The 10,810-nt window shown below is 45.8% G+C and overlaps 1 protein-coding gene across 4 annotated transcripts in view; it reads right to left on the reverse strand.

The window, feature by feature from the left end:
• The window catches only part of RPRD2 (regulation of nuclear pre-mRNA domain containing 2), a 39,292-nt gene extending 32,894 nt beyond the window's left edge, over window positions 1-6,398 (reverse strand). For 2 of the 4 annotated variants that reach the window (XR_014558573.1, XM_083715491.1), the window contains exon 1: window positions 5,967-6,279. Coding sequence is in view for 3 of the 4 variants with exons in the window: in XM_083715491.1 (XP_083571617.1) it covers window positions 5,967-6,243 (277 nt within the window). In the remaining variant the exon portion in view is untranslated. Of the gene's footprint in view, window positions 1-5,966 lie in introns of all 4 variants that reach the window. The other 2 variants (XM_083715490.1, XM_083715489.1) reach the window with 2 other exon arrangements.
• Window positions 6,399-10,810: the final 4,412 nt, after the last annotated feature.

Below are 10,810 nucleotides of genomic sequence, written 5' to 3' on the forward strand. Positions count from 1 at the left end.
TACATGCTTATTCATGGGTAAACTTGTTCAAACGGCAACCAAAAACTGTACAGATACTGTACTTTTATTCAATGGGGCTATGCAGTGAATTCACATTCTTTGATTTTTTTTTGCACTAAACTTGAAATTGAAAATTCAACCTGAATGACTCATGTTAATCACTAAGCCTGCCACTAACCGAGAATTTACAGTTTGTGGAGAATATTCTCTGGAGAATTTTCTAGCAGAGAATATTCTCCAGAAAATATTCTCACCTCACATCACTAGTTGCACCTGTTTCATTGCAGGGTCTTGGACGAGATGACCCCCGGGATCCCTTCCAGCTCTACAATTCTAAAATTCTGTGATCAGACAGATTCAGATACACCCTAGGCCCCAGCCAAATACACAAAGGTGAGCAGTCTTGCTTGAAAATGCAACCTACATTTCAAGCTTCCCGGGGGCTTAAGCATTATCCAAGAGGGCAAACTGAAATAGTTGGCTCACAGAAAGGAAATTCAAAGTGGTTGAGATATCACAGCAATTCTGCTCTTCTTGGACAACCATGTTGAGGACTTGAGCCAGACGGCAGGTCAAACCTAAGGCGCTCCAGATGTTGCACTTATGGGGAAGGATAGCTCAGTGGTACAGAATCTGCTTTGAGTGCAGAAGGTCCCTGCCCTGATGGCGGGTGTCTCCAGGTAGGACTAGAAGTTCCTGCCTGAAAGCCCGGGGAACTGCTGCCAGTGTGGACAACACAGTGGTACCTCAGGGTTAAGAACTTAATTCGTTCTGGAGGTCCATTCTTAACCTGAAACTGTTCTTAACCTGAGGTACCACTTTAGCTAATGGGGCCTCCCGCTGCTGCCGCGCCGCAGCCGCACGATTTGTGTTCTCATCCTGAAGCAAAGTTCTTAACCTGAGGTACTATTTCTGGGTTAGCAGAGTCTGTAACCTGAAGCGTCTGTAACCTGAGGTACCACTGTACTGAGACAGATGGGCCAGTGGTCTAACCCAGTTTCATGCAGCTTCCTAAGTTCCTACTGGCCCCACCTAGTGTGTCCAGTGGTCAGGGATGACCAGGGAGATGGGAGTCCAACAACACCTGGAAGGCCATAGGCTCTCCATCTCTACTTAAATATGGACAGGACAGGGCACACAATCCAGTATGTTAGGAGAGAGGTGGAAGTGAGATGGCTAAGAAGGACACACACGGACAGACACAGACACCCCCCCCCCTAAATTTACAAACATTAATACAGGCTTGTCAATTGTCACTTGCCCAGCAACTTGTGGTTGGAATTGACTGCCTTGAGGCAAGCTGGGAAGATTTACAAGATTGTTGTTTTTTTTAAAATAAGGCAACAGTGACTAATAAGGCATTCATGGGTGGATGGTCCACAAGCCGAGCAACTTTCATAGACTTCTTTGCAAGGCTACTTGCAGCCCCTCCAGCTCGCTAATTGCAAATATTCAAGTGGAGGGGGAAGGTTTATTTACTGGCCAGCCTGTTGAATCCCTGTACACTGTCCAATCTTCAGATTTAGCTATGCACTTGAGGGGAGAACACAGGACACTCAAACTTGCTTTTGAAAACAGCAGCAGCAAAGGAAGGTTTGCTGGCTTTCAAAAGCAGATTTAGCACCCTGCTGTTCAGCGACACTCCAGGCAATTCATGACAAATAAAAAACATAAGAGTTTTTTGTCATCTAGAATTATTGTTAAAAAGTCACCCACATCCATTCTACTTATCTCATTCTGTACCTGAAGTCAACAGCTTGAATGCCGTGCTCTCAATACAGAACCACCCCCAATGTTTTCCATTTCCCAAAGCAATAAAATCTAAGATGCTGGATTCTCACTCAGGCAGGAAGTTCACTGAGCAACCACAACAACCCAGTTATTGCAACTTAGCCTACATTACAGGGGTAATATGACACATATAAGGGCTAACAATAGGAGAATGTGGCACTTTCTCTAATTACCCCGAGCTGCCTGTTATCTTAGGGAATATTCAGGACAACCAAGCAGGTTCAAGATTCAAACCTCACGCCACCCACCAAGCTGCTGGGTGGCCCTAACCAAGCCGCTACTCACTCAGCCTCAGCACCCTCCTTCCCAAATCTCCATCAAAAGAATTGGAATCCATTATTTAAGTGTTCCTTACCGCAGCTTTGTACAGAATACACACCATCACTTCAAACATCTGAAAAGTATTACTGCACCATGGCAGACCAACCCATCCTTTTGACCTAATGTATGCAAAGCGTTTCTATACTATTGAAATGTAGTGCGTGGGTGCTAATAAACTAAGCCCACCTCACTTTGTGTGGGAACTCACCCCACCCCCGCAAATTTTGGCCCTCTTTTCAAAGTTATTACATGGGTCACCGAGATAATACAAGCAGAATCCTTTGGCTTCTTCAGATGCATTGATCAGCCTGCTTGCCATACCACAGACCCTCTCTCAGAAGCAAGCCCCGCTGGGTTCAACTGAACTTAATTCCAAGTAACACAGGTGCAGGATAGCAGCCTTAAACATCACCCTTACACCAATCACCTCTGTACGGATTGCAGACCCCTTTGCACCCTAACCCTAACCCCTTTGCACTGCCCCAGAGCCCCCATTCTTAGCCCACTAAAAAGAATTGCTGCAAGGCAGAAGTTACATATTTGCCTCTGAACACTTTGAAGGGGAAGTGGGGAATGCCAAAGTTTGTGTTATTTTATCCATTTATTTATTGCATTTTTATCACTCCTTTCCTCCAAGGAGGATAGCGCATTGTTCTCCTCCCCTGTAGAGGAAGTTAACCCCCCACTGTCCTCTTGCTGCCTTACTGGCCATAAAGCAGAGGGTCTCACCACCGCTTTGCAATCCCTTCATATTCAGCCCACCTTAAGGGACTCTTGCAAGGAGCACCAAGGAACATTCACTCTGCATAAACATTTAAGTGGGTACACTGCACCAATCCCAAATGTTTGCATCAGCAGCAAGAATCACCATCATAATAATTCTTATCATAAAGACCTGGTAAAGTGTTATACTAAACCTGTTATGCTAAATTTGTATATCACCCTTCATCTGTAGATGCACAAGCTATAGTTACCAAATGAGATCTGCACCCACATAGATGTGATTTTCTATAAATCCGTATCTAGGGGCAACAGAGGAAGCAGACTTATCCTGAGCAAGACCTTGGGTCCATCTAGCACAGTGGTGTCCAAACTTTTTGCAAAGAGGGCCAGATTTGATGAAGTGAAGAGCCGTGGGGACCGACCAAAGTAGTTGTTACCTTTTTTTTTTAGGATTGGAGTTGTTGAGGGTTTTTTAGGATTTTACCCCAGGAGATAAACAGGGGCCAGATTAAATTGACCAGCGGGCTGGATTAGGCCCCCAAAACGGACTTTGGACATGCCTGATCTAGCACAATATTGTTCTAGACTGACTTGAAGTGTCTCTCCAGAGTGTCAGGCAGGAACCATTCCTAGCCCTACCTGGAGATGTCGGCGATTGAATCTGGGACTTTCTGAATGCATAGCAGATGCTCTACCACTATGGTCCTTCCCCAAGCATTTACACTTACACACACCAATAACCGCAAACAATGGCAGGAAATCCCACCCAATCCCCCTTGCATCTACTCTCTCCATTCTTATTTCACCGTGCAGGGCTGTTGCAAAGACCAAAGTTGAACTACAACTCACATCTTCCCTGATACACGAGTATGGAGGTGGGGTAGGCTGTATGTCTGAGCATGGACTCAATTGCTGGAATAGCCAGGCCAGCCTGGTAACGGCCCGCTAAGTATGGGTCTCTAAGGGGACCAGAAGGCAAATGGGTGGGCTTCCCTCCCTCAGAAGGCTGGAGTTGAGGGTTGAGTGATGTGAGCTAGAAGCTGCAGGAAAAGCTGCAGACTTGAAATGCAGGGAAGGAGTCAAGCCTGATTTCTGCAGGCACCCGTGGCTGCAGCTATGGGGGAAGCAAGGCCCTTCTTGGGGTGCTAATGCTGTGAACCCCTCCATCGTGGTCTGAGGTGGTATATATGTGTAAATAAACCGTATGTGATGAAGACACCACAGACTCCACTGTGCCTCATTCCAAACTCTGGGTAAGTGTTCTGATCCATGTATATGATGAACTTTTTCTATGCCAATAAAGGAGAGACTGATTGATGGCTTATACACACACACACACACACACACACAGTGAAAGCATATAGTGCATTTGGCCTCATCATCAACGTAGGAATATCAGTAACAGTGCACCCTATATAATATGCTGCGTCAAATTCACACAGATATTGTGTACGCACAAACACCACAACAAAATTAAGAAACTACACGAATTGCCAAGCAAACTATGCATATCTTGTACACGCTGCCATAATCGTTGCCACCACAGTCATCATTACCACCACTGTAATAGTAATAATGCACCCTGTATAAAATGAAAAGTAAATTCTACAAAGTGATTTTGTACATATAATCATCATCAACCACCACAACGTGGTGGTTCATAGTACTGTTAATACAATGCCAAAACAGGGACTTCTGAAGGACTACCTTACCCCGAGGGAAGCAGGGTGGAAGCATTTGCCACTTCTCTAAACAAATCCTTGTCTTTCAGCTAAATAAATAATGCACACTATAAACTAAACTATAAAATAAAATCTGCCAGCTAAGATAAGCAGCACCATAATAATCACAGCAATACTACTAATAATGCATCCGTTATAAACTGTCAAGTAAACCTACATGTTGTACTGAGATGGTGCCTCTGTTGTAGCATCAATTATCATAATCATAGCAACCTTAATTATGCACTTTGGATAGGCTTCCAAATAAAATCTACACAGAAATACTGTACGCATCATCAGTGCTACCACCAGAGAAATATAATCACAGTAATAGTATTGCACCCTCTATAAACTGCTAGTCTACATAAATACGACAGCACTATGAATAATTATAGTAATATCAACAATTACAAACTACCAACTTAAATCCACACAGAGAGACACAGGATGAGTACCCTCAACATAATAACGTTAATGGTCATCATCACAAAAATATGAATAACGCATATGATATAAAAAGCCAAGTAAAATCTTCACCATCATAGTAACATCACACCCTGCATAAAACACCATGCAAATCTACACATAGGTATCATTATTAATAATTTTAATTATGAGCTGCTCCCCAGGAAGCATCTTGGAGCAATTTCCCATAAATTATGCCATATATGACAGTTACATTTATAAAAACAACAGGTAAAGTTCAAAACAACAGCGCCTACACTAAAAAAAAAAAAAAAAATCAATTCAGATCCGAGACAGATAACAAGTGAGGCAAAGATTTTAGAAGGCTCCTTGAAAAAGGAAGGTGGCAGAGAGAGAGGAAAGAGACAGACAGACAGACAGCATATAAAAAACAGCTACATTTATAAAAGCCCTTGACAACAACAGCGTAGAAAAGCAACTTAATAAAACAACAGCAGCGGCAAACCTTTTCAAACAGCACATGTAAAAAAACCAATTCAGATCCGGGAGCGATACCAAGTGGGAGGAAGACCTTTTTTTATATATAAGGCTCCTTGAAAGAAGAAGAAGAAGAAGAAGAAGAACGCGGGATGCCAGGTATATCCCACACCCCTTGTGTTACCCACACGCCACATAGAAAAAAAGCGGCACATAACAGAAACGCCAGCTCAAGACAACCGCATGCAAAAATAACTTTTTTTAAAAAAGCAGCTATTTGGAAACCCTGTTTAAAACAGCAAAATGCAAATACATGTGTGTGTAAAAATAAAATAAAAGAACCGACGCCTCTATCCGGGCGGGAGGGAGATTTCGGCCGAGGCTTTGTTGAAAGGTGACGGAGGAGGCGTCGCCAGGTATCCCACCTTTGCCACCACCCATTTCCCTGCCCCCCCCGAGGCCCGCAGGTGAGCCCCTCCCCGCCCGCCCCCCCCCCCGCGCACTCACATCTGCGCATCCACTTGATCCAGTGGTGGACGATGGTGCTGTGGTGCCGCTTGTTCTCCAGGCACCACGACGACAGGCCCTGGATGGACTCCATGGTGTTGGTCACCCCTTGCAGCTTCCTGTCCAGGGACGCCTCCAGAGGGCCGGACGACGACGAGGAGGCCGGCCCGCCCCCGCCGCCCGCGGCAGCGGCGGAGGACGACGACGAAGAAGAGGAGGACGACGACGACGACGACGAGGAGGCCTTGCCGCCGCCGCCACTGCCGCCGGCCGCCATCTTCCCTCCCCTTCGGTCGCACAAGCAACGCCGCTCGCGAAGGGGGGGAGGAGGGACGAGAGCGAGGGAGCGCGAGGGAGGGAGCGTGTCTCGGCGCGTGCGTGCGTAGCGTACGTGCGCGCGCTCAGTCCGCCCGCCTCGAGCGCGCTTCTCTCTCTCTCTCGCTCGCAGTCTCCTCTCCAGCGCGCAGGCGCACTCGGGAGAGGCGGAGCTTTCCCCCCCCCCCCCGGGAAGCTCATGGCGAAGGGCGGGGAAGGGAGGAGGCGGGGTGATATCGATTATGGTCATAGTTAAATGGCAGCTGCGTTATGAATACGAATACATTTCCTCCCCAAAAAAGTTTTTATTAGTTTTCACGGCATTACAAACAAACAAACAAACACATAAGACAAACATAAATCATAACCTCATTGAAAATTACACTTATTAACATTGTTAAGTGACTTCCTCGCTTCCCCTTGGTTGAATCACAGTTCTTGCAAAATTTAACTTAAACATTCACATCCTTAGATCTTCACATTATGAAATTAAACATATTAATTCATCACTTAATTTAAAATCCTAAGCCAATTAAGTATCTGCAAGATGTTTTCAGTTAGTTTAACTTAACATATTTAACTAAATAATCATTAAATTTGATTTTCCTGGTACTCCTCCTCCTTCTGGTCGCGGACTCTTCCGGTTAGGTTGGCTAGCTCCGAAAAATCCATCATCTTCATCTGCCATTCTTCTATCATTGGTAATTCTTGGGTTTTCCACTTTTTAGCTAACAAAATACGAGCCACAGTTGTGGCATACGAAAATAATTTAACATCTTTCTTGGGCAATTCCAAACCTGTTATTCCAAGAAGAAAGGCCTCTGGTTTCTTTATAAATGTATATTTCAACGTTTTTTTTCAGTTCGTTATACAGTATATCTTTTCCCAGAAGTCTCTCACCTTGGGGCAGGTCCACCACATATGATAAAATGTTCCTTCCTTTTCTTTACATTTCTAACATAGATTATCACAGTTATGATGTATCTTTGCTAATTTTACAGGAGTCCTGTGAATACGAATACATTTACTGCCTGCGTTGTATCGCGTTGCATTTATTACACTGGTAATACGCCAATATCTATCGTGTCAGTTTGTTGCAATAACTTGAAAACAATGAAACAGCACAATTGTTCTCTTTATTGCATAGGTAGGCAAACTAAGGCCCGGGGGCCAGATCCGGCCCAATCACCTTATAAATCCGGCCTGCAGGCGGTCCAGGGATCAGCATGTTTTTACATGAGTAGAATGTGTGCTTTTATTTAAAATGCATCTGGGTTATTTGTGGGGCATAGGAATTCGTTCATCCCCCCCCCCCAAAAAATATAGTCTGGCCCCCCACAAGGTCTGAGGGACAGTGGACCTGGCCCCCTGCCGAAAATGTTTGCTGACTCCTGGAATGCGATAGCTACCATAATTATGCTTATGAGCATCGTTGCAATAACATCACCATATTATTATATTGGTATAATAAATGAAATTATTGTAATATTCCTTTTATTAATTGCGCTAATAAACATTATCTTATGGTGATGATGCATTTATAGCCGCGCACTGTCTAGAAGCAGCGGCAACGCATGGTTTTGGGGGTTTTCCTCGTTTCCGCTCTGTAGCAAACGCGGATCCCGCCGTGCGGGAGGGGGTGTGGCCGAGTTGGTCCACGCTCCTCCGAGCCCGATCACGCACCGCGGTGCAAAGTAAAGCAAACGTCACTTGCTTTTTTGCAAATGTTGCCCAGCCTCTATGCAAAAGATTTGTCAGTGCAAAATGTTCCTTGCACTGATTTTTTTTTAGGGTAAAAAATGAAACAAAAAAAACTCTTCCGCTGGCAATGGATTTTTAAAAATATATATCTCTCTCTCTCTTTTGCAACTGGCAGCCCCGCCCCCCTGCATCAAAAGCAGCCGCTCCTCCCACGTGACCAAGCAACGAAAGTTTCTCGGGTTGCTTCCCCCCGCCCGCCTCCGACGAGCCGGTCAAAAGTTTAGTCCTCGTCGCGCGGCGATTGGTGGACGCCGGCGCGCGCGTTCACCCGGCCACCAATGGGGAAGCTACAGGAGAGCTGAGAAAGCCCAATGAGGAGGCAGCGGCGGCGCGACGCAGCCAATGGGAAGCGAGAGGCGGAGGAGCCAAAGAGCGCAGCAGCGGCTCCTTTCAGGGTTGAGTGCCCCGCCCCCTTTCGACCGTGAGGCGAAGGGCGGTTTAAACCGTCGCCGTCGCCTTCGCCCAGTTTAAAGGACCAGCGACGCTTTGAACGCCGTTGCTACGACAGGATTCGACAAACCGCCATTTTATATATAGCAACGGGGGAGGTGGCCCGCTTTACACGCAACGTTAATACTCAAAAGCGCTTGCGCATGCCCAGCGCGCGGCCCCGAAGTCCCAGCGGCGCATGCGCAAAGTGCTCCAACCAAAACTGCCTCTCAGTAGCGCGAAGCCGATGCGCAGCATAAGTAAAATGTGAGGCGGCTCACAGTCACTTCCCAGAAGCCTTTGCGCACCAACTTGGCCACACTCCCATAATTCCATGGGCCAGTTCCCAGCATTCACTGGGGGATAGGCCAAGGTTTCTATTTCTACTCCCCTTTTTTAAATACTTGTATCATTTAAAACAGTAAATTGCCTTTGGTGATGTATAAATACAATGAATAAATAAATTTATTTTTAAAAATGTTAAAAACCTGTAATACCATAAATTTAAATATTTCCAGCTCTACATCAATATATATCTCTATGGGAGCCCTTTTCTGGTTCCCCCCCTCGTCAACATTTATAGTTCATGAATTTCGAAAATTCAAGGGGCCCAACATTTTTCACTGCCCCATTATTATTTTGAGGGGGCAGCCCCCCAAGGTCCAAAAAGGAGCCTAGCAGACTGTAGCTTCAATGGCCAGCTTCTACATCTCCAGGAAAAGCAGGCCCCCACCAGTGGTGGTGGCAGCAGGAGCCACTGAAGCCACGTTCAGCTCTACCCCCTGGCTCCTCCAACGTTCTGGCAAGACATTGGGATGTCACATGTGTGACATCGCATGCAAGCGCGCATGCGCACACACACACACACACACACACACACACACAAATCTCCCTCACAAGTTGTAACCTCTGATCCCTGGCCTTCAAGTGGTGTGTCAGGACCCCGTACAGGGTCACAGCCCGATTGATCCAAGGTGAGTCGCAACAGGAGCACTACCACCATTCAAATATATGGTAAAAAAAATTAAGGAATGGGTCCCCAGATGCATGATTAAAGGCTGGTTCTGAAAAGGTTAAAGATTACTGCTATAGAACAGTCTTTGCCAACTTGGCGCTCTCCAACAGCTCCAGACTACAACTCCCATCAGTTCCAAAGGAAGGATTCAGAGGCTGCTGCAGAAATAAGAATTTTTTAAAATGAAAAGCAGTTCTGAACATCTGGAAGGGGAAGCCAAACCCAAAGTAGTTTTGAAAGGAAGCATAAAAGCATCCCCTCTAATTCATACTTTTGTTGTCCTGAGAGCCCAAGGATAAAATCCTGGCTCGTGGACAGCTTTCTGAAAGATTGCCTCTAGACCAGACCTAACCAACTTTACAGGAACAAAGAAGTCCTCTGCCATCGCTGGGATCCTTCGTTTTCCAGAGCCCTCACCTGGAATTTACACATTTCTACCAAATCACAGCACAGTTCTGCTTCACCCTCACAACCCTGCACGGGATTTAATATTGCTTCAAAGGGACTGATACCACCCACCTCTAGACCCAAGTGTATCACATTCCTAATAAAACCAATGAAGTTAAAGGACCCAAGTAAGCTAATGAGAATTTAACATCCTTATCGTGACACCAAGGATCACAACGGGACATAGACACAACCCCATTAATAAGAATTTCTGAACGCACACTCCTGGACACCACAATTCACAATGCAATAGCTGGTCCTAAGGTATCATGCTACTTTGTCCCAAAATTTAACTTCACCTACTTTCCTCTGCAAAGTGGCAAGCTGGGAATGATGTGGCACCTTCTATTTTGTATGGAATGGATACAGACTCTAGTCCCAAATCCCAAGGCATCTGGCTGGACACTCTTGAGAACAGGATGCTGGGAGTAGATGGGCCCCCTTTGTCTGATCCAGCAGGCTTTCATATCCTTAAATTGAAGGGCGGCGCTGAAATGTGAAAAATGCTGCTTCTAGAGCACATTTATCACAATTATCAAAAGCAAAAAATTAGCATAAGGATGGCTAACGTGTGGCCCACCTGATATCGATTCCAACTCCCAGTAACCCCAACAAGCATGATCGATGGTTCCTGCTGAAAGGCTGGCAGGGGGGAGCTTCCCAGAGGTATTCAACAATGCCCTAGGCCGACATCCACACCATTGTGGAGTTGCAAACTTTTTCAGCAGGGGGCAGGTCCACTGTCCCTCAGACATTGTGGGGGGCTGGACTATATATTTTTTTGGGGGGGGGGAATGAACGAATTCCTATGCCCCACAAACAACCCAGAGATGCATTTTAAATAAAAGCGCACATTCTACTTGCGCAAAAACACCAG

This window comes from Podarcis gaigeae (assembly GCF_964106915.1).
Source record: "Podarcis gaigeae genome assembly, chromosome: 16".
Taxonomy (NCBI): domain Eukaryota; kingdom Metazoa; phylum Chordata; class Lepidosauria; order Squamata; family Lacertidae; genus Podarcis; species Podarcis gaigeae.